This window comes from Pelophylax lessonae (assembly GCF_965119305.1).
Source record: "Pelophylax lessonae genome assembly, chromosome: 11".
Classification (NCBI taxonomy): domain Eukaryota; kingdom Metazoa; phylum Chordata; class Amphibia; order Anura; family Ranidae; genus Pelophylax; species Pelophylax lessonae.
The window spans coordinates 230,736,379-230,760,557 of record NC_138778.1 but is presented as its reverse complement, the minus strand read 5'-3'; the positions used below and the strand labels follow the sequence as shown (position 1 = coordinate 230,760,557).

The 24,179-nt window shown below is 45.7% G+C and overlaps 1 protein-coding gene across 1 annotated transcript in view; it reads left to right on the top strand.

Annotated features, from left to right (window-relative positions):
* Positions 1-24,179, top strand: part of LOC309566413 (ATP-binding cassette sub-family A member 10-like) — a gene marked incomplete at its 5' end in the record, with an annotated part of 118,446 nt that overhangs the window by 15,320 nt on the left and 78,947 nt on the right. Inside the window, 1 exon segment of the mRNA XM_082271559.1 lies at positions 15,834-15,981. Within this exon segment, the coding sequence (XP_082127685.1) occupies positions 15,834-15,981 (148 nt within the window).

Here is a 24,179-nt window from a genome sequence, read left to right as displayed (position 1 = left end):
ATTCTGAGTGAAGGCAAGATAGATCTTGAGTATTGTTCTACGGATAAAATGGTAGCTGATGTTATGACTAAACCAATAACAAAGTTTAAGCTTGATAGATTTGTGAGTTATATTTTTGGAGTATAGAGAGTAAAATGATGTAACTATACTAAACTATTTTTCATAAGCAGTATAAGAGCAAGTGGGGGTGTTAAGATATATGACATTTTGTTTATATGCCCTTATACAGCTTATCCATTGATCTACAGTCATATGAATATGTTGTCTGTTTGTTAACCAGGAAGTGTTTAAATAAAGTTGCACTCACTAAAAAAAAAAAAGAGAGAAAAAAGAGGCAGCAGAGACTGCAGTGTGTGTTCCTGAGAAAACTAAAGCATGGTGCCTGTGTGAGTCTGTCCTCCATCAAAGATCTGCTATAATCCGGTTATCCTATCTCTTAAGTAAAAAATGGCAACAATTTCCCTGGGTCGGTATTAAGCAGGGAGCGGAGGAGAGCTGCACCTGAGCCAGAGCTCGGCACTGGAGGGTGGAACCTTTACTGGGACAGAAGTGACGAGGCACCAGAATGGTCTGAGGAGGTTGGTGATGAAGGAAGTGTGGAGCTCTCTGACTGCTGCTTTTCCCTCCACCAGGAGCCACCGCGTTTAACAGGGGTTCGGGGTCACCAGGTGTGCCATGGGGGATTGGGGTCCCCAGGTGTGACACGGAGGAACATCAAGGTCCCCAAATGTGACATGGAAAAACATCAGGATCTGACATAGAGGTACATCGGGGTCAGTGGGTATGACAGCATGACATAGAGTAATATTGGGGTCCCAGGGTGTGACATGGAAAAACATCAAGGTCCCTGGGTGTGACATTGAGGGACATTAGGGTCCCCAGGTGTGAAATGGAGGAATATGGGGGTCACTGGGTATGACAGTATAACATGGAGGAACCATCAGATCAGTGCCACATAAAGGAGTTTTTAACCCCTTCCCTTTTTTGCGGGTAGGGGGGGCGCAAGTAGCTGGTCTTGCCTAGGGCATAAAATAGTCTAGCATCGGCCCTGTGTATGGGTTGTCTCTCCAAACAGCTGGAGGTCGTTCTTTGGTGGTTTCCACAGTGTAGATGAGAGCTGTTCCCCTTCCCAGAATCATAATTGGCCATCCAATGAGAGATGAAATGTAATTGTGGAAGCAAAGTAAAGGGTGAGTTCTGTCAGGGAAGGACATCCAACTGTGTAGAAGACAAAGAAAGCTACAGATGGCTGGAGAAACTCCTAACTGATGAAGTAGTAATGTAGCCAAAGCTTTGTCATGTAACTGTTGATACTTCATGCATCCAATGCTTCCACAGACATACCAGACAATATCCTGACAGGCACGGGTCATTAAATATTCCAGACCCACATGACTGACCATTCATCCTCACCTGGGCTTCCCGAATATGAAACCCTGAGGAGCTGGCTGTTCAGGTTGTGGAAGGGTGTTGGTTGGTTTTCAACCCTTGGAGTGATTGTTGGTGTCTTCTAACCTACAGACGATGGACTAAAATTGTCTTAACCGTCTGTATCTATGAACTTTAATTAACTGCCTACGGCCACTTATACTCTTTTTACTTATAAGTGGTACAAGTGTTAGTTCCTCAGTGTAAGAGTTTCCATGGCAGAGCTCTGAGGGCTGTGTGAGGTTCAAGACCATACAGTTTTTAAAATCAGCCAATGTCATTTGTTAGACCAGCCTTTCTCAGGCTTTTTAACATAAAGGAACAGTTGAAAAAAAACTTTCTGGTCTCAGAGAACCCTGGCTTAGAGTTATTTATCTACAGGTAGATGATATCAGTGGGAAGAATGTTCCTTACATTGGCTGTTAGTGGAAAGAATGCTCCTTACATTGGTGATCAGTAGGAAAAATACTCCTTACATTGGTGATCAGTGGGAAGAATGCTCCTTACATTGGTGATCAGTGGGAAAAATTTCCCTTACATTGGTGGCCAGTGGAAAGAATGCTCCTTATATTGGTGATCAGTGAGAAGAATGCCCCTTACATTGGTGGTCAGTGGAAGAATGCTCCTTACATTGGCGGTCAGTGGGAAGAATGTCCCTTACATTGGTGGTCAGTGGGAAGAATGTCCCTTACATTGGGGGTCAGTGGGAAGAAGCCCCCTTACATTGGTGGTCAGTGGGAAGAATGTCCCTTACATTAGTGGTCAGTGGGAAGAAGCCCCCTTACATTGGTGGTCAGTGGAAGAATGCTCCTTACATTGGCGGTCAGTGGGAAGAATGTCCCTTACATTGGTGATCAGTGGGAAGAATGCTCCTTACATTGGCGGTCAGTGGGAAGAATGTCCCTTACATTGGTGGTCAGTGGGAAGAAGGAGGAGGACACACCCAAAGAGCTCTCTGTGAGAACCAGCCCTTTTCAAGCCTGGGCCTTGCTTGCTAGCTTGGCCCAGGAACAATGCCTGATCCTGGGGGAGGCCCTGGGAGGGATCCCCCTGATGACACGGGGCCTAGTGAGGAGGAGGTGGAGGACCTGTCTGTGGGTCCAGGCCCTGGTGAGAATGCGGATGTCTTCAGCCAGAAGATTATCAATCGTTTTAGGGCGATTGGGAGAGCGGAAGAAAAACTTAAAGTTTTGAAGGCTGAACACAAATCCTTCAAAACCAAGTATTTCCAGGCCTGGAGTAAAAATCGCACAGCCATGAAGCCTGAGTTACAGGAATTGGAAGAAAGGGTAAAGGAACAAACTTTATTATTGGAAAGGCTGAAAGACAGAAGTGGAGCATTTAAAGAAAAATTTGACAATGAGAGGCGATTTACCAGCCAAGCATCAGCAAGTTCTGTGGATCAGCAGCCTCGGTTAATGGATGACCAGGCTCCATCTGCCTCTGCACCTCTCCCCCCATGCCAGAACTGGGAATCACCAGCGGCAACCAGCCAGGGGGTTGAGAGTGGACATGGATCCCTGACATTCATCCAGCAGATGGAGTCACCCCTGAAAGCAGACAGGTTTGTATTTTCTGATGATCCATCAGAAATCCCTGAGGATGGGCAGAGGAGATACAGGCCAGCAAAGCCAGTAATGGTGGAGAAATCCCAGTACACCATGCTGCCATCCAACATGTCTGCCCCATCTGCTGTAGTGGATGGTGTCCCAGGTGAGAAAGAGCTCTGCATACAGCTACCTATTGGAGTTACCGCTGTGGAGAAACCGAGTGCAGACATGCAAGCCCCGGACCATCAGACGAATGTGGATGGACCTGCATTAAACACCCCAGGCATGGATTTTGCTGGTCTGGCTGAGACCAGTAGTCCCACGGCAAGCAAAATGGCTGCCAGCTCCAAAGAGCCTGCTTCATGTTCACCTGAGCCTCCCAGTCTTCCAGTGCTGATTGCTGATGGGGGAGGGGATCAACATAGTTCTGGAAGTGGAATGGAAGTAGCAATGGAAATATCCTGCAATGCTTTACCTGCTGCTGTGTTAAAACAGAATGCTATTTCCACAGCTGAAAACCCTGTCCTAGTGGAAGAGAAGATGACAGCTGGAGTTCTTACCAGTGCAGCACCAACTATGGATTCTGCTGTGAAGACAACAGCAATAATAAATATCCCAGCAAGTATAAAAAATGCCATTAATGTTAAAGCAATGAATGTGGTGGGTGGTGGTGAAGGGGTTAGTAATGCTGGGAAAAATAAAAATGACATTTCTCCTCCTGCTCAGCAGAGGAAAGATTCGATTGCACAGATCAATCCCGAATCTGTGCAATCGTTATCTGCTAAGTGTGTGTCAGATAATTTAAAAAAAACTGATGGATTTTCTGCTGGGAGGAATGTTGGAAGCTATGCTTCAGCTTTGGGGAGTCACACCAGGGTGGGTGGTGGGAATTCTGTTATTAGTCAAAATTCAGGGAGGTTTGGTGGGTATAGGAGGAGGAATGTGGTACAGTTGAGATGGGTGGGGGATGGAACTCCGCCAGTAAGGGGGAGGGTGGCTGAGTTGATTTTGGAAATGGGGTTTAAAGCTTGTGATATTTTTGCTTTAATTTGCCCGGTGGGGAGTTATGAATTTGATTTGTCGTTTGTAAAACCTGAAAGTTTGGATCTCTTCTGGGAGAGATTTAGGAGGTGCAAGGGCCTTCAGCAGTGGAGTGGTTTGGTGCCAAAAGTGATTTCAAGGCAGCCTCTGATAAAATCAGTGACCATTTTGGTGCGTAACGAATCCATACCAGAGGCTGATTTATTAGTATGGCTACGCCGATATGGCGAGGTCCTCACTCCACTGCGGAAGGTCCTTGATGAGCATGGGATATGGACAGGGGCCTGGACAGTGTCACTAAAATTGGGGGTGCTGGGCGATGTAGTTCAGCACCTTCCCTGCTCAGCCTTTCTGGGTAGGGATAGGCTGACCATTTTCTACCAAGGTCAGCCTAAGGTGTGCAATAAATGTGGTGATAAAGGCCACTTTGCATCGTCCTGCACCCACAAGAAGTGCTCACTGTGCCAGGATTTAGGCCATTTGGCCAGAGAATGCACCCAGATTCGGTGCAATTTGTGCCAGCAGCTGGGTCATCCATATAGCCAGTGCCCAGAGGCACTGCATAACTTGCCAGGATTGGAGACTGAGCTGCAGAGGCTTGATAAAGAAGATGAAGCAGCTGAAGTTAGAGAGGAAATTGTTGTTGCCCCTCCTGTGTCTGTTGTGTCAGATTCTGTTTCCCCTAGTGATGTGGTCCCTGAGTCTGTGTCTGTTGTGTCAGATTCTGTTTCCCCTAGTGATGTGGTCCCTGAGTCTGTCCCTCCTGTTGTTCCTACATCTACTGTGCGTAGATCCTCCAGACTAGCGGAAGCTGCTGGGGGGGCGGGTATAGTGGATCTTCCCCCTCGGCCTACTCCACCTCCAGTCCCTGTCTCTCGACACCGCAAACGCGGCCAAGAGGGTGCAGGGGTGCTGGATGGTGGTGGGGTCGATGGGGTTGAGGGAGGGGTGTCCATGTCCCATGTCTCACCCTCTGTTGTGGAGGATTCGGATGATGAGGGGTGGGAGAGGACAAAGAGGAAGAAAAAGAAGAAGAGGAAGACCAGTAAAGCGGTCACTTCTTCCTTACAGTTAGAGCCAGGAGGGGTTCCTCTTGGCAACACATTTTCGGTTTTATCAGGGGAGGAGTTAGTATCCGATTTATCTACTTTATCATCTATGGATGAGGGGGAGTCACATAGTGTAAAGAGAGCTGTTTCGGGTGATGAGAGTGTGGTGGAGGTTAAGAAACGACTACCCCAATCATCCTGATGGCAGTGCCCGCTCTGATAAAGGTGGCGACCATTAATGTCGCCAGCGTGAAATCTGCAAGAGCTCGTGATATTGCCTTATTTTTGCTCAGTGAGTTTGATGCTGAGATTTTATTTTTGCAAGAGACCTGGCTCAATACTTTGGCCGATGTCCATCTAGCAAAAAGGGAGTGGAGATGCGGTCCCTCCTTTTGGTCTCTTGCGGCTGAGCCTTGCAGCGGAGTTGCGGTTCTTTTTAAAACCGATATGGTAACGTGCCGGCGGATAATTGAGGTAGAAATGGGGAGATGCATGGTCTTAGACGTCTCTGTTAGGGGGCAGGACCTGCGCCTGATCAATATCTATGGACCGCAGTCAAAATGGGACAGGAAATGCCTCTTCACAAAGATCAAGCCCTTCCTTTTTACATCCCAGCAGGTTGTCTTTGGAGGTGACTTTAACACCATAATTAGGCCTGAAGACAGGAGGGTCTCCATAGACAGGCTGGGTTATGATAGCGTTTTTCTTAGAGATATGGTTAGACAAGCAGGCCTGGTAGATGTGCACATTAAGCACTGCCCTGGCAGCACGGGATTCACGTTTCAGAGAGGGAATAGTCAGAGTAGGATAGATAGGTTTTTTTTAAAGGAGAACTCTGCTTTCTCGGCTCCTGAGTTGAGGGCGGTGGAGTTCTCTGACCACTGTATGCTGTCTGTGACTCTGAATGCCTCGGACACTCCACCCAGGGGAAGGGGTACCTGGAAACTGAATTCGGCTCTCCTGGAAGATGAAGAGGTAAGACAATCCTTTGAGGATTTTTTTCAGGCACAGGTTTCTATTCTGGACTTTTGCAGCAGTAAGTCAGAGTGGTGGGAGCTTGTGAAACAAAGGGCGATTGGACTTTTCAAGGCCATAAGTAAGAAGAAGCAGCTTGGTATGTATATTGCCTACCAGCATTTGCGGAGGAAGCTTGATCGTCTTGTCTCGTATGGAGGAGATCCAGGGGAGATCTCGGAGGTAAAGCTTCTTCTTAGGAAGTGTCAATACGACCGGCATGCCTCCTTGGTTCTGGAGAGAGATTATGGGAAATATCACTCGCCTGATCCTTACCAGAACTGTAAGCAAGGCATAGCAGTTAAGACGGTCATAGGTCTGAGGGATAGTACGGGTTCCCTGGTGAAGTCCAGATCAGGGATCCTGGAGATCTTCAGGTCATATTACGCAGACCTTCTGGGAAGAAAGGACCTTAGTCGGGACAGGATGGAAAGCTTTCTGGATTCTACTCCAGGATTGGGAAATGATACATTGCCTTTGATGGATTTGACAGAACCAATTTCAGCGGATGAGGTAGTTCGTGCTATAGAGAAGCTGGCTACCAAAAAGTCGCCTGGGCCAGATGGGTTGACAGCTGAATTTTACAAGTGTTTTAAGTCCATTCTGGCTCCCTTTTTAACGGAGGTTTATAACAGCTGTTTAGATGAGGGTTCTCTCCCTCCCTCCATGAGGCAATCCGCTGTGATTCTTCTGTCAAAAGGTAAAGACCCCTCAATAATTGAGAACTGGCGCCCCATCAGTCTTCTCAATGTTGATAGAAAGATCTTGGCGAAGATTCTTTTTTGGCGCTTGTCGTCAGTAGCAGGCGATTTGTTGTCCAATCATCAGCACTGCTCGGTCCAGGGCAGAAGTACCTTTTCAGCAATTTTAGCTGTCCGGGAGGCTTTGGAGCGATGCAGGGCTGCTGGATGGAGAAAGTACTTGCTGGCATTGGATCAGGCGAAGGCTTTTGATCGAGTCAATCATGAGTACCTGTATTTGCTACTTGGTAGATACGGCCTGCAGGGGAGGTTTATTGATTGGCTGAAAACATTATATAAAGGGGCTGAGAGCTTCCCACTTGTTAATGGTTGGGTTGGACGGCCTTTTGAGGTTGGCTCTGGGGTGCGCCAGGGGTGTCCTTTGAGCCCCCTGCTATATGTATTCGCAATCGATCCCTTCATAAGAAGGTTAGAGAGTGGATCGTTGTGTGGGGTGCCTTTGGGCATTGCTGGTGTGCCGCCTTTGAAGGTCGTGGCCTATGCCGATGATGTGTCTGTTATTATCTCTGGGATGGAGGAGGCGCAGGAGGTGGTCTCTGTGATAGAGCAGTACACTGAGGCTTCTGGCTCTAAAATCAATCATGAAAAGAGTGAAGTTTTCTGGATGGGTGAGGAGGGTGAAAGCTTCGAACTTCCGGATGCCTTCCCAGAGCCCCAGCAGGAAATTAAAGTGTTGGGCATCAAATTTGGTCCTGGTGACTATGGTCATCGAAATTGGGAAAGCAGGTTGTTGAATGCCAATGCCAAGGTGGCAAGCTGGAAGAAATGGAAACTTTCCTTGAGGGAAAGGGTTGACTTGATTAAAACTTACCTGATCCCAATCTTTTTATATGTCAGCTTTGTCTGTATCTTGCCGGAATCTCTCTATGCAAGGGTGTACAGCTGCTTTTTACAACTGTTATGGGGAAATAGGCTGAACCTGATCAAACGCAATGTAACTTACCTGTCCAGGCGGGAGGGTGGTCTAGGAATGGTCAACCCTATAGTTTTCTTTTCTCTGCTTTTTTTAAAGTATAATCTTGGTAATATGTTTAGCAGAGACCCCGCCGGGATGGGTGGGTATTTTTCAATCTTGGTTTAGGCCTTTTCTGCGATGCTGGGAAGATGGCGGGCCAGTGAAAAGTCTGAGAGTCCGACATGGCAAGCTTCCGGCTTATGTTGCCCCGTGTCTGAAAATACTTAGGCAGTGGCAGGTGACAGTGGGGGATATCAAGTCCCTCCCCAGAAAGCTTCTGGAGAAGAGGATTTTGGGCTCTGCTTTCAGTGTGTCGCTGACCTTAAGGGATTGCCCAGGCCCCGTAATGAGGGAGGGGTTGCGTTTAATTAACTTAGGAAGAATCCCTTTGAAGTTTAGGGATCAAGCCTGGCTCGCTTTCCATGGAAGGCTCTATGTGAGAGGGAACCTGAAGCATCGCCCTGTGGATGATCGGGATTGTCCTAGAGCGGAGTGTGTTGGTAAAGTGGAGTCTATGGACCACTTTTTGCTCCAGTGTCCCTTTAACATAGAGGTGTATAAAAGGGTGGGGAGGGCTCTAGGCATCCCCTTTCTCTATCGCATGAGTTATGCGGAGTGGGTGTACGGGGCATTCCCGACTCTCTGGGATTTTGATTTGGATACACTTTTTCTAGTTAGTATAGTTGTCCGTTACTTCACGTGGAATGCACGGTGCCAGATTACCCTGCGGAAGAAAGTCCTCCCTGTCGAGGTGGTGGTGTACGATATTCTGGGTGAGGTTGGGAAGATTCGGGGTCTTGAGAAGGGCAGGGAGCCTCGAGCGGTCTGGATAAGGGCGTGGAGGAATATCAGACCTGCTTTTGGTGAACTGTCCATCTCTGGGTGAAAAGCTTTTTCCTATGCTATTTCTTTCACGCCCTTAGCTTTTGTTAGTTAATATCTTCATTTTTGAAGAAGGGCTGCATGCATAATGGGAGTGGTTTTTGTTTCTTGACCTCGCAGGTTTGATGTCTGGTGTGGTGGTGTGAGTCTTATTAAGATTATTTTTCCCGGTAATGATGTGTTTCATGATGTGAGTTTTGTTTTTGCTGTAAAGCCATTCTTTATTTGAGAGCAGAACTTGCTATGTATTTTTTTTCCCTTTTCATGTAAATATGTATATATTTATTTATGTATATTGATTTTATGATTATTGATTGCAAGACTTTTAATAAACAAAAATTGGGAAGAATGCTCCTTACATTGGTGATCAGTGGGAAGAATGTCCCTTACATTGGTGGTCAGTGGGAAGAATGTCCCTTACATTGGGGGTCAGTGGGAAGAAGCCCCCTTACATTGGTGGTCAGTGGGAAGAATGTCCCTTACATTAGTGGTCAGTGGGAAGAAGCCCCCTTACATTGGTGGTCAGTGGAAGAATGCTCCTTACATTGGCGGTCAGTGGGAAGAATGTCCCTTACATTGGTGATCAGTGGGAAGAATGCTCCTTACATTGGCGGTCAGTGGGAAGAATGTCCCTTACATTGGTGGTCAGTGGGAAGAATGCTCCTTACATTGGTGATCAGTGGGAAGAATGTCCCTTACATTGGTGGTCAGTGGGAAGAATGTCCCTTACATTGGGGGTCAGTGGGAAGAAGCCCCCTTACATTGGTGGTCAGTGTGAAGAATGTCCCTTACATTAGTGGTCAGTGGGAAGAAGCCCCCTTACATTGGTGATCAGTGGGAAGAATGCTCCTTACATTGGCGGTCAGTGGGAAGAATGTCCCTTACATTGGTGATCAGTGGGAAGAATGCTCCTTACATTGGCGGCCAGTGGGAAGAATGTCTCTTACATTAGTGGCCAGTGAGAAGAATATCCCTAACATTGCTTGCCAGTGGGAAGAATGCTCCTTACATTTGTGGTCAGTGGGAAGAATGCTCCTTTCATTGGTGGTCAGTGGCAAGAATGTCCCTTACATTAGTGGCCAGTGGGAAGATATTTAAAAAGATAATTAGGGTCAGTGGTTATTTTTCTTTATCGTACATCATGGGACACAGAACCATATTCATTACTATATGAATTTTAGGCCACCTTCAGGTGAATGGACACTGGCAACCAATCAGACAGGCAGTCCCCCTATATAACCCCTCCTATACAGGAAGTACCTTTGTTTTCTTGTGTCCTAAAGTTGATGGTCACGGTGGAGAAGCTCTCCACATTTTATGTTTTTTCTAAAGAAGAAGAAAGAAGATTATGCCTGAGCCTCAGAAAAGCAGATACAAGGTTTTGCCTGTAACGTTGTCCTTTTTAGGCACTTGACCCTGGGATCCGGACCCTTGGTAAAACCAATCCCAAAGGTGCTCCAGCAGGGTGCTCTATAGGTCCAAGGGAGGGGCCCCTCTAAAACAAGGGGACCCAGTCCTTGAAGGTTGGCAAGTGACAGTAACTCACAGTGATTGGTGAAGATTAGATTCTTGTTACAAAACAGAATCCTGCGGCGGGACTGGTAAGTCCACTTCAAAAATATTTGTAAAAATATTTTTATGCACTAATTCCTTCAGGATAACAGATATTGAGTGCCATGTTAATCTCTACAAAAGACAATGGGTGTATTAGCTGTGTTAAAGCACACCTGGTTTGTTTAAACATTTTCTTTGCTCCCTGTGCAAAACAGTAGGTGTATCAGCTATATCAAAGCACACCTTGTCTGTTTAAACACAATGTTTTCACCCTGTGCTGATTACCTGTAAAGTATCAGCTGTGACAAAGTGTGTTTGGTTGCTTTTGCTACTCTCACCCCATGTTGTTTGTCGTGTAGTTTTTCCCTTTGGTGCGAAATCGGCCACGCATCTGTCTCCTTGGTAGCTCTGGATCAAGCAGCGCCTTCAGCAGCGTGTTGGTGGCGAAGAATTGCCCATGGGCACGTGAATATTCACCATTTAAAAACAGGGAGGAGCGTGTCATGACGCGATTGGCGTGCACGTGGACGCCACATAGCATGCCGCGCATGCGCAGTACAATCTGCACTGGCGCGATTTTAAAAGGAGATACCTTCTACCCGCAAGACTCTGTCAGGAGGCTGGAAGGACACAGAGCAGCAGCAGCTGGGTTGAGAGAGTCACTGTGGGTGCATGTTTTCAGGCACAGTCAGGTTCTGTATCTTTGGAATATTCAGTGTTTTGTGTGATAAACTGTATAGCTTTGCACAAGCCTTGAGTACACTAAAGTAAGCACCTCAAGTTTGTCTTGCCTAAGAACAATGTCCTCCCGAAAGAAGTGTAGGGTGGGGGGGCACAGCTGGAAGAGGCTACTATGGTGCCGCAGGTCAGACCTTGAAGGTCATAGCTGTGCTTCCTCTGTGTCTACTCCCCCTGAAGGGCCAGAGGTGACTAGCCAATCTGAGCCATTATGGTTGTCAGGCATAGTAGCTACTTCTAGTGCTTCTGTCGCAACCTACGTCACTAAGGACGATTTGGCATCAGCGTTAGCTGGCCTTGAGGGAAAGATTGCTGACATGATTGCAGCACATGATTGACGTGATAGATCCCCCTCACCTGAGCCACCCCCTGAGTCAGTTCAGGATTAAGCCGAGGATGTGGAAGAAATAGCGATAAATGACCCTGTAGAAGGTCAAGCTGAGCCTTCCCCTTCTGAGGAGTCAGGATCTGGGGAGTCATACTTGGCCTCTCAATCTCAGAGATTGTTAATTCCGTTTCTCTGTGAAATGGTCCGGTTTGGATACAAATTACCTCCCTTAGAGATGTCTGAAGTCTCTTTTTCCTCTCTAGGCTCATTGCACCCTCCTCATAGTCCTTAAGCTTTTCCCTTACATCCACTCTTGGAGCAGGTAGTATATGCTGATTGGGATCATCCTGATAGTATTTTTGTTCCTCCCAAAAGGTTTTCACTATTGTATCCTATGGAGGAAAAATTCACAAGAAAGTGGAGTATACCTTCTGTGGATGCTGCCATTTCTTATGTTAACAAAAGTTTAACTTGTCCTGTGGATAATGCCCAGATTTTTAAAGATCCAGCTGATAAGAAGTTGGAATCTTTACTAAAAGCCCCCTTTGCTGTTGCAGGGTCTGCAATACAACCAGCAGTAACAGCTATAGGAGTTTGTTAGTCTTCAAAAGACCGCATTAAGCGAGTGTCCAGGATGGTTCCTTCTCAAGGAGAGTCTGTGGAAGATTTGACAAATCAACCTCACACTTTATGTTTTGCAGTGGATGTTCTTAAAGACTCCATACAGCAAATGTTACGGTTTGCTCTTTTGACAGTGCAAATGCGCAGAAACCTGTGGCTAAAAAGCTGGTCTGCTGAATTACCATGTAATAAGTTGCTGGCTGGCTTTCCCTTTCATGGAGAATGCCTATTTGGTGAAGACCTGGATAAATATATCCAAATGATTTGGGGGGGGGGGGGGGGGGAGTGCGCAGGAAGAGCAAAGTCCTTCTTTTAAGATTCCCAGTACCCAGACTCCCAGTGCTTCTAATCTCAGGCAGTTGGGACGACCCCAGCCATCTGGATCTAGGACCAAGCCTTCAGTGCAAGGGCAGAAGAAACCCTGGGCCCAGAGATCTACCAAGTCTACCTCTAAGCCTTCCTTGTGAAGGGGCGCCCCTACTCAATCGGGTGGGGGGGAAGGCTGCTATGGTTCTCGAAGGACTGGGTAGAAATAATTCAGGACAAATGGGTTTTTTCCACCATCCCGCAGGAATACAAGCTGGAATTTCGGGTAGTTCCGCATCCTCGGTTTGTAAAGTCAAACATACCTGCAGATCCTCTAAAAAGATCTCTCTTCCTGGCTCTGGGCCATTTAAGGTCCCAAAGAGTGATTACAGAAGTGCCAAGGACGAAAGATTCAGGGGTTTTTATTTAAACATTTCCGTAGTTCCCAAGCCAAAAGGAGACATAAGACCTATTCCGGATCTCAAAGCTCTAAACCAGTTTGTAAACATTCGTACTTTCCGTATGGAGTCAATTCATTCAGTCATGGCCTCCCTGCAGGGAGAGGAGCTTCTATCATCCATAGACATCAAGGATGTATACCTTCACTGGCCTATTTTTCAGGCCCATCAAAGGTTTTTACGCTTTGCAGTAGAAAACCGTAATTTTCAGGCTGTGGCACTGTGCTTCAGGTTGGCCACGGCTCCAAGAGTGTTCACAAAGATCCTAGCTCTAGTATTGGCTGCCCCAAGGACTCAAGGGATATCAGTGATAGGATGATGATCTATTGCTAATCGGCTTCGGCTCTAAGCCAAAATGTTTTCCAGACAGTTCAGTTCTTAGAACGTCTGGGTTGGATTCTGAACTTGGCAAAGTCAGCATTACAGCCGGTCCAGCATCTGGAGTATCTAGGTTTCCTTGTGGACACAGTACAGGCAAAGGTATTCTTGCCATCAAGAAAGGTCACAGGCCTGAAGGATCTTGTTCGATCCATAAGAAGGCAAAAGTATCCTTCTGTACGTCTTTGCATGAGGTTATTAGGGAAGGATGGTGTCCTCATTTGCAGCAATTCCCTATGCTCAAATCCATGCCAGACCCTTGCAGAACAACATTCTGTCAGCATGGTCCAGAAAAGTCTAGTCCCTAGACTGGTGCATGTCTCTGGTTCCAAGAGTACGTTAGAGTCTAAGTTGGTGGTTGGAAACCAGAAATTTGGGAAGAGGAAAATCCTTTCTTCCAGTAGTCTGGAAAGTAGTGACTACAGATGCCAGTCTCTCCAGTTGGGGAGCAGTTCTGGAGGAGGCCACGGTCCAAGGACAGTGGTCTTGGGTAGAGAAAAGTCTCCCCATCAATGTCTTGTAAATCCAAGCAGTTTGTCAGGTTTTAAAATTCTGGACGCCCAGACTTCAGGGTTACCCTTTTAGGGTACAATCCGACAATGCCACAGCTGTGGCTTATGTCCACCATCAAGGAGGCACCAAAAGTCGGTCAGCCCAGAAAGAGGTAGATATTATCATATCCTGGGCAAAAAAATGTGTTCCATGTCTATTAGCGGTTTTCATTCCAGGAATAGAAAACTAACAGGTAGACTTTTTGAGTCGTTAACAGATGTTTCTGGGGGAATGGTCCTTACACCCCGAGATCTTTGCATTGATCTGTAAACGCTGGGGGGGGGGGGGTCCCAGATATAGATCTGTTGGCATCCAGGTTCAACAAAAATTGAAGAGATTTGAGTCCAGGACCAGGGATCCACTCGCAGTCGGAGTGGATGCTTTGGTGACTCCTTGGGAGGAGTTTTCACTGATCTATGCCTCTCCTCCGGTTCAGCCGCTTCTGCATCTGTTAAGCAGAATCCAGCTAGAGGGGAAATCAGTAGTTCTGGTAGCTCCAGCATGTTTTGGTATGCACAAATTCAAAAACTGGCAGTGGCAAGGCCTTGGGTTCTTCCACTGTGTCCGGACCTGCTCTCTCAAGGTCTGATATTTCACCCTGGTTTACAGTCTCTAAATTTGACGGCTTGGCTATTGAAACTTTATTTTGAAAGAGCGGGGTATATCTAGTTAAATGCTAGAAAATCAGTCTCTAGAGGCATTTATTACAGAGTCTGGAAATCTTACATTACCTGGTGTGAAGACAGGAAATGTCATCCCGCAAGTATATCATCGGGAGAATTCTAGCTTTCTTGCAAGAAGGGTAGATATGAAATTGGCCTTAAGCACTATTTAGGGGCAAATTTCAGCCGTGTCGTTTTTTTCCAGAGACCGATCGCTTCACATTCCTTGGTTCAAACCTTCGTTCAACTATTATTACGTATGCTTCCACCAGTGAAGCCACCATTGTGTCCTTGGGACCTAAATTTGGTGCTGGCAGTTATACAGAAACAGCCTTTTGAGCCCATGGGGCATATTCCCCTGGTTCTTTTGAGCAGAAAATTGGTCTTTTTGATTGCAGTAACTTCAGCCAGAAGTGTATCAGAACTAGCTTAGTGGCTGTAAGAGCCATTCTTGCTTTTACATCAAGATAGGGTGACTCTACGTCCACACCCAGGTTTTTTGCCCAAGGTGCTGTCTGCATTTCACTGAAATCAGGACATTGTACTGCCTTCCTTTTTTCCAGATCCTCAGATCCTTTTTTTCCAGATCCTACATTCTCTTGATGTAGTACGTACTCTTAAGACTTACTTGAAAATGTTGGCTCAGATTCGTAACACCGATCTTTTGTTCATTCTGCCAGAAGGGCCCAGGAAAGGGCAGGCAGCATCTAAGTCTACGATTTCTCGTTGGATTCGCCAGGTTATTATCCAGGCGTATGGTTTAAAAGGTAAGGTTCCAACTTTTCCGATAAAGGCACACTCTACCAGAAGAGTAGGTGCCCTTTGGGCAGTTCGCCATCAAGCTTCTATGGCTCAGATTTGCAAAGCCACGACTTCGTCGTCAATGCATACGTTCACTAGATTCTATTAAGTGGATGTTAGGACCCAAGAGGAGTCTGCATTTGGCTGCAGTGTTCTGCTGGCAGCTATGTAGACCTTTTGTGGTCTGATGTTGGTATTGGTGGTGTCCCCCTCCCCTCAGGTGCATTGCTATAGGACATCCCATATGTAGTGAATATGGCTCTGTGTGCTGTGATGTACTTCAAGAAATGGATTTTAAAGGTAAGCTGTAAAAAAAATAAAAAATAAAAAAATAAAACATTTTTTAAAGGAAGAAATTGCTCATTGCTCAAGGAACCCATAGCAACCTCTGGAGAGACCCTAGAGTTCCTCTGAACCCTGGATGATAAAGGCTGAGTAGAATGGTGTCTTTCGGTCCACATTTGGTTTCAGGGTAACCTTTTCCTTTTACAAAACTCTGAAATGTAAATTTTCTATGAATATACCAGAAGAAAAATGGAATAAAGGCATCTTTCAAAAGATTTTGTTGGATCCTGAAGGATCTTCTGCCAATCTAGCTCTGAGAACAGTCAGCACCTTCCACACTGCTCAGCAGAATAGCTATCTTTTGCAGTTTCCATTTTTTTTTGTACATTTAGCTTTGAAGTCCTGTGATATTTGGAAATGACTCTCATATTTTTGGTTTGTGATTAATTATGGCTTCTCTGCCTTCTTAGAGCATGCACATGGAAAACGACCTTCTGGGCTCCTCCTTCTCAGACTTAACTGGGAATTCCTTCCACATATTGTCCAGCGCCATCTACCTGACTATAGACTCCGTGCTTTACATCCTCCTCACTCTCTACTTTGATAAGATCATTCCAGGTAATTTTAGATTCCTGATTTTTTTTTTTTTTATAAGCAAAATAAAAGTTTTTGGTTGAAGAATGCAGGTAGATCCTCAGGGTATCGCTTGTATCCCATGGGTTGTGCAACATGCAAAAGCTAAAAGAAAAGAGAGGAGGCGCCTCTAAGTGTAATAGTACAGGATTTATTGGAAATACGCATTAAATCCACTCACAAGATCTGAGGAGTTGAAAGGCCTGTAAAATAGATGTCCTGTGTGATCCGTCAACTTTTCCTCTGGCCACGGCAGGTTGCGGAAGAGGGGAGGGGAAGTCCGGAAGTCTCTGTACAGCCGGCCGTCACAACATACAACACAGAGCACGGACCCCCTCTTCCGCACCTTGCCGTGGCCAGAGGAAAAGTTGACGGATCACACAGGACATCTATTTTACAGGCCTTTCAACTCCTCAGATCTTGTGAGTGGATTTAATGCGTATTTCCAATAAATCCTGTACTATTACCCTAAGGGCTCTTTCACACGGTCCGCCTCCGTAGGCGGATGACAGCTCAGTCTCTGCTTGCAGAGCGGAGAGGGAGGTGTCTCAGCCCCCGCTGCCCTCTATGGGGGATCGGATGAGAGCGGACCGCCTGTCCGTTCTCACCCGATCCGATCCGATTACTGAACGGATGGAAAAATAGGGTTTCCATCCGTCCGGATTTCACGGACAGGATCGGATACGGATGGCAGCGGGTGTCAGCGGAGGTGTCTTCGCTGACACCCGCTGCACCATAGAGCTGCATGGAGGATCCAATCAGATCCGCCTAAAAAACTGACAGCGGATCTGATCGGATCGCCCGTGTGAAAGAGCCCTTAGAGGCGCCTCCTCTCTTTTCTTTTATCCTTTGCAGTATTTAGAAAAATAGGGTTTCCATCCGTCCATATTTCACAGACAGGACTTCTCTTCAGGTCCCCATGGATGGCTGCCCTAACCTGTATGGACTTTTGATTTTTTGGACTTGTAACTTACTGTTGCCTCATATATCATTGTTCTACCTTGCTCCCATATGTTCATGTTTTGATGCCTTATGGTCCACATCATGGTCCTGAGCAATTGCGCTCTTTTCCTTGTGTCTGAACATACAAAAGCTGTAGTGGAATAAGAGAGCCACACCAACAATTGAGTCCAAGTGTATTTATTTAATCATACAACTCTCATCTCATAAGCCAACACGTGTCGGGGGTTTTTAGGGTCTTCCTTCAACAGGGCTTCTAGTGCATTGACTGTACAATAAGCATTGGGTACCTCAAACAAATTAAAAATTGCCCACCCATAACAATTACTGGGACAAACAACATACAGAGTACAATGGCCTACAAAGCATTCTGAGCCATGGCACACTGCATGTTGTCTGTCCCGGCAATTGACATAGGTGAGCATGTTTTCATGCGTATTTTTCCTCTGCAGTCAAAGTTCTTATTACTTAATGACCGCCCCATAGCAGATTTACTGCAGGTACATCTCACAAAATTAGAATATCATCAAAAAGTTAATTCAAAAAGTAAAACTCCTACATTTTATATAGATGTGTTACACTCAGAGTGATATATTTCAAGGATTTATTTTAATTTTGATGATTATGGCTTACAGCGAGTGACACCTCAAACTTTAGTATCTCAGAAAATTAGAAAATTACATAAAGGCCAATAAGAAAAAAAAAAGTATTTTTAATACAGAAATGTTGTCTTAGTGAAAAGTCTGTCCATGTACAGTATAGGATGCACTCAATACTTGGTCGGGGCTCTTTTTGCATGAATTACTGCATCAATGCGGTGTGGCATGGAGGAGATCAGCCTGTGGCACTGCTGAGGTGTTATGGAAGTCCAGGTTGCTTTGATATCGGCCTTCAGCTCCTCTGCTTTGTTGGGTCTGGTATCTCTCATCTTCCTCCTGACAATACCCCACAGATTCTCTATGTGGTTTAGGTCAGGCGAGTTTTCTGGCCAATCAAGCACAGTGATCCCATGATCATGTGACCAGGTATTGGTAGTTTTGGCAGTGTGGGCGGTGCCAAGTTCTGCTGGAAAATGAAATCAGCATCTCCATAAAGCTGGTCAGCAGAGGGAAGCATAAGGTGCTCTAGAATTTCCAGATAGAGGGCTGCACTGACTTTGGACTTCATAAAACACAGTGGACCAAAACCAGCAGAGGACATGACTCCCCAAATCATCACTGACTGTGGAAAATGTTGCATTTCATTTGGAAATCAAGGCCCCAGAGTCTGGAGGAGGAGTGGAGAGGCACAGAATCCAAGTTGTATGAGGTCCAGTGTGAAGTTTTCACAGTCAGTGATGATTTGGGGAGCCGTGTCATCTGCTGGTGTTGGTCCACTGTGTTTTATCAATTCCAAAGTCCATACTTATTAAAAACAAGGCAAGGTGGATCTTTCGGCTCAATTTGCGTGCACCATCTGGCCTCAATGAAGGTTTTACTTATTTTCCCCTTCATTAAGAGATAATCAGGCTCTGCAGTGTGTATTCTGAGTTCCCCTTTAAATCAAACATAATTTAGCATAGAATGATCTGGACTGTTTAACCCCATGTCTACCGGGCACTTTCACCCCCTTTCTGGCCAGGCCAATTTTCAGCTTTCAGCGCTCTCACGCTTTGAATGACAATTGCGCAGTCCTGCTACACTGTACCCATATGACATTTTTATCATTTTTTTCACACAAATAGAGCTTTCTTTTGGTGGTGTTTACTCACCTCTGGGTTTTTTATTTCTTACAAAAAAAAAAGAAAAAAGAAAATTTTGAAAAAAAAAAAGTTTTTCTTATTTTCTGTGAGTAAATTTTGAAAATAAATACATTTTTCTCCTTCACTGATGTGCGCTGATGAGGCGGCACTGATAGGCTGCACTGATGGGCACTGATGAGGTGGCACTTATGGGCACTGATGAGGTGGCACTTATGTGCACTGATGAGGAGGTACTAATATGCCACACTGATGAGCACTGATAGGTGGCACTGATGAGCACTGATAGGTGGCACTGCTGGGCACTGAGAGGTGGCACTGATGGGCACTGAGAGGCGGCACTGATGGGCACTGAGAGGCGGCACTGATGGGTGGCACTGATGGACACTGATGAGTGGCACTGGTGGATACTGATGGGTGGCACTGATGGGCAGCATCATCAGTGCCCACACTCAGTGCCCATAGTGCTGCTAGTCAGTGCCCATCAGTGCCTAGATGGGCACTGACTGGCAGCACTATGGGCACTGACTGTGGGCACTGATGGGGGGCACTGATGGTTGGCACTGTGGGCAGTTGTGGCATTTTTTTCCCCTCTTCTGTAATCAGGGCACTGGTGATCGGTGCCCTGATTACATTCCTTTGTGTCCCCTTACCGGTGATCTGCTCTCCTCTTCCTCACACTGCAGTCTCCGTGTGAGGAAGAGAGCTGGCGATGAGAGATGATCTCATATGTTTACATATGAGATCATCTCTCATTGCACGGTCCGATCACGTGGTAAATGGCCGCTGTGATTGGCCATTCACCACGATCTCTGATTGGCTGTGTCCAAGGGACACTGCCGACACAGATTTTCCCCGATGCGTGCTCGTGGGAGCACGCGGGGAGCCTGTCACTGGGAGGCCGTTTAAAGACGGCCTCCCGGAAATTCGAGTCCGCGCTGTAGCCGTACTTCGGCTATAGCGCGGGCCGGAAGTGGTTAAAATGGTCAGAATTTCAGAAAAGATTGGGTAAATCAGGAAGGGTGATTTATAGATGGATATAGGGTAATCCATCATCTCTACACCTTCTAACATGGTACCCTTTAAGAGGTTCCCCGGGGATTTGGATAGACTTTTTTTTACTCTTTCCCTGATTTGGAACCTGCTTTCTGGTTATTCCCCACTAGATGGTGATATGGGAAAACCCTATAAATAGAGGGAAGGAAGCGGAAAAGCCGCCATTTTGATTCTAACCATGTGGGGATAGTTTGGTCCCCTCCCCTTTTTCTTATTTCTTTGACACTTTTATTTTGGTGGATTTATTTTTCACTCCTGGCGAAGCTTATTTATTAAGCAAAACATGTAGAGTTTAAAGTTTTTTTGGGAGCGCCTTTATGATTTGGGGTTAAGCATAGTTTGTGGGGAGGGTGATTTTTTGGAGGGTTGGTAGGGAATGTCAGTACTCAGGGCTTTAGCACTTTTATGAGGCAGGCCTGAGTACCTTTCTAGCCTTTAGAATTCATTAACCAACTCTTCCTGCAGCAACACAGCAGTGTGGGGAGAAAAAAGAAAACAAAAAATGTTAGGAACCGCGTCTTCTAACTACCAAATTGTAGAGACGCCTTTGAGGACAATTCCATGGTGGAGAAGGAAAAAAAAAGCTCCCTAACGAATGTAATCAGACTTGTGGAGCCATTTGTATGTTCATGGAGTTATGTTTAAGGAAGAGTCCAACCATTGGAAAAGTGACATTAGAAGAGCCAAAGAATAACTGGTGACTTTAGGGTTAGAGGTCTCTATTTTTACTGATCTTTGCATTGTTCGATTTGCTGATTTAATGTATCTTGATGCACAGTCAAACTTACCAATTGTTTTGTGTGGCCGCCCCACCTTATCTTGGGTAGGGATGATCGAACTTTTGAAAAGTTCGGTTCGACCAGAACACCCGAACTTCCCGAAAGTTCGGCTCGGATTTCAGAACCCCATTGAAATCAATGGGACCCGAACTTCGGTAATCAAAAAACACCATTTTGAAGCCCTAAAACCCAATAAATGCCCCTAAAAAGTGCCTAGGGTTCTGGGTCATGCCCCAGGGACTATTAATCACACCAAAAAAAGTTCTTAAAAATTGTCATTTTTTGATAGAGAGCCAATTATTGAAAAAATTATTGAAAAAAAATGTTAGTGTCTGGGGGGTCTAAAAAGTGTACCTGTGAAGTTTCAGCTCTGTAGCATGTCCAGAACCAGGAAAAAAAGTTTGTTTGTATTAGAATTGCAGTAGAGCAGGATAGTGGCTCCGCTATTTTCATACCCGGCTTTTTGTTGCAGGCGTTTATAGGGCTTTTTTGTGGACGTGTTTGGAGGCAGGCATGACATCTGAACTTCTGTGTAGGGGTATATATACACATAACATATGTATGTATTAGGGCTGCCACAACTACGTCGACTACAAAAATTCGTTGACGTGCGTTAAAGGCGTCGACGCGTCACGCGTGACGTCACACGCCCCCTGCTCGCATTCCGGCCGGGCCGCTACATTGATTGGGGCCGCTGCAGGCTGCACTGCCCCGCCCCCGGCCCCCGCTGCACTCCAGTCCAGAGTGTCTGTGAGCGGCATGAAATCCCGGAGGCGAGCGACGCTCTGCACACTGAGGCAGTGATGTGGTTGCAATGCTCTGCAGGTGCAAAAGTTAGTAAAATGCCCTTTTTTTATTTTTTTTGATTGTTGCCACATTTTTTACATTTGTTATAAGGGCGGACAGAGAAGTCGCAGTCTTTTGTTCTATGAAGTGTAATAGAACGCCATGTGACCCTCATTTTCATCTCTCATTGGACTCAGCTGAGAGTGATTGCCTGAGACTGATCTTTATTACTTGTCAATAAACTCTGTATGGTGGATTTCCTGTGCATTTCTAGTAGGCAGTACCCCCTCCCCCCTCAGTCACATGGTCCCCCCAACATGATTATATATATTTTTTAATATACAAAATGTTATCGTCTCTTTAAAGCAAACCTATCCATAGAGATGCATGGAGACTGTCATCCCCAATCCACTCCTGAAGATGCAGGTTGTCTGGCTGTCACAATGATAAGATGATGTGTATGTTTCCTATGTATATCCTGTCCCAGATAAAGGATACCATGTATTAAAGCAGGAGGATAAACATGACAGCCAAGTAACCAGCATTTGCAGAATGTGACGTTGCTTTGACAGCCTCCATTTTTCTCTGGTGACAGATTCACTTTACAACGGATCCTTACTGCATGTGAGCATCACAAACCAAAAAATGCTATTTCATTCATTAATTATATTCAAAGCAACTCCTCAAACCATCCACCCATGTCCCCATCTATCCATCCAACCACATCTCCATCCATCCATCCATTCACCCGTGTCTCCATCCTTTCATCCATCCGTGTCTCCATCCTTTCATCCATCCATCCATGTATCTATCCTTTCATTCATCCATCCGTGTCTCCATCCTTTCATTCATCCATCCGTGTCTCCGTCCTTTCATTCATCCATCCGTGTCTCCATCCTTTCATTCATCCGTGTCTCCATCCTTTCATTCATCCGTGTCTCCATCCTTTCATCCATCCTCTGTACTAGGTGGGAGAGCTTACTGAGGGGTCTGTACTGGGAGGGGGGCTTACTGAGGGGTCTGTACTAGGAGGGGGGCTTACTGAGGGGTCTGTACTAGGAGGGGGGCTTACTGAGGGGTCTGCACTAGGAGGGGGGGCTTACTGAGGGGTCTGCACTAGGAGGGGGGCTTACTGAGGGGTCTGCACTAGGAGGGGGGCTTACTGAGGGGTCTGCACTAGGAGGGGGGCTTACTGAGGGGTCTGTATTAATTACAGGATTAATTAGCTAATCAAAAAAACACTCAATTAAGCAAAAAAAATTAATCAAATAAAAATAATCGTTAGATTAGTCGACTAATCGTAAAAATAATCAATAGATTCGTCGACAGACAAATTAATCGTTAGTTGCAGCCCTAGTATGTATATATATATATATACACATACACATATATAGGTGTGAAAGTAGCAGAACCCTATGGCTGCGTTAATGAAATAATGAGCAGACATAGGACTTTGCTCCTATCACACCTATATGTGTGTATGTGTATAAATACATATAAGTGTGTGTGTGTATATATACCCCTATACAGAAGTTCAGATGTTATGCCTGCCTCCAAAGACGCCCAAAAAAAAACGCCTGCAACAACACACCTGGGCGTTTTTGTAGCAGGCGTTTTTTTTTGGGTATGTTTTGGGCGTCTTTGGAGGCAGGCATAACATCTGAACTTCTGTATAGGGGTATATACACACACACACTTATATGTATTTATACACATACACACATATAGGTGTGATAGGAGCGAAGTCCTATGCCTGCTCATTATTTCATTAGCGCAGGCATAGGGTTCTGCTACTTTCACACCTATATATGTGTATATATACATACATGTGTGTGTGTGTGTATATACCCCTACACAGAAGTTCAGATGTCATGCCTGCCTCCAAACACGTCCACAAAAAAGCCCAATAAACGCCTGCAACAAAAACGGCCAGGTGTGAAAGTAGCAAAGCCACTATCCTGCTCTACTGCAATTCTAATACAAACGATCTTTTTTCTATGGCTTTCTATGGCGGTCACCCTGACATGGAAGGGTTTGGTCACCCTGCCATAGCAGTCAGAGTCAGTTAACCCTACACTACACTACAGTCCCCCTGACACTTAACACTTTCCCTACAGAAACTAGATTATTAAATCTAACTATAGTGGAAAATAGGACCCTAACTACACTAGATATCCCTTTCCTCACACTAATAATTGCTAAATGACACTTTGAAGCAGGAGTAACAGAACTGCTTCCACTCTCTTCCACAGCCCTGTATTACAATGTTAGAGATTTGGCAGGGCTATCTTATATACTGGGGGGCGTATTCACTACTGATTGGCCTCTGGACCCCCTAGTCACTCCAATCACATTCCTAGCATCCTCCTGCCCCCTCAATTGGCTTTTACTGATGGTTCTGTTCCAATCACGGGCTTTTAAAGCCCAGTTTCTGTCCCATTGCATTTTGGTCGGTTCTGGTTGCCGAATTTCGAACTTTTTCAGCAAAAAGTTCGAAATTCTGCCAAATTTCGAACAGTCAATGTTCGGGTCGAACCGATGGTCGACCCGAACCGTTCGATCATCCCTAATCTTGGGCAGGATTTACCCCCCACTCAGCCACTCTCACAAGGCGATAAGCCCACTTTTTTGGCATTTTTCTGGAAGGGGGTTTTATTGTTATCCTCCTTCTTAGAGATGATTTTTTTGTTTCATCTCTTATTTTTTTTTATTAGACTTCTGGGTGTCGCTGAGTTTTGGATCTACTGATCCGCATCACAATCTTTGTCGGTTGGTTGGGAGGTTTTCCCTTTCCAATCCCCAGAAACTTTGTAACAATCTTATCTTTTCTTTCGAAGTTATACATTATTGCACTTAAACATTTT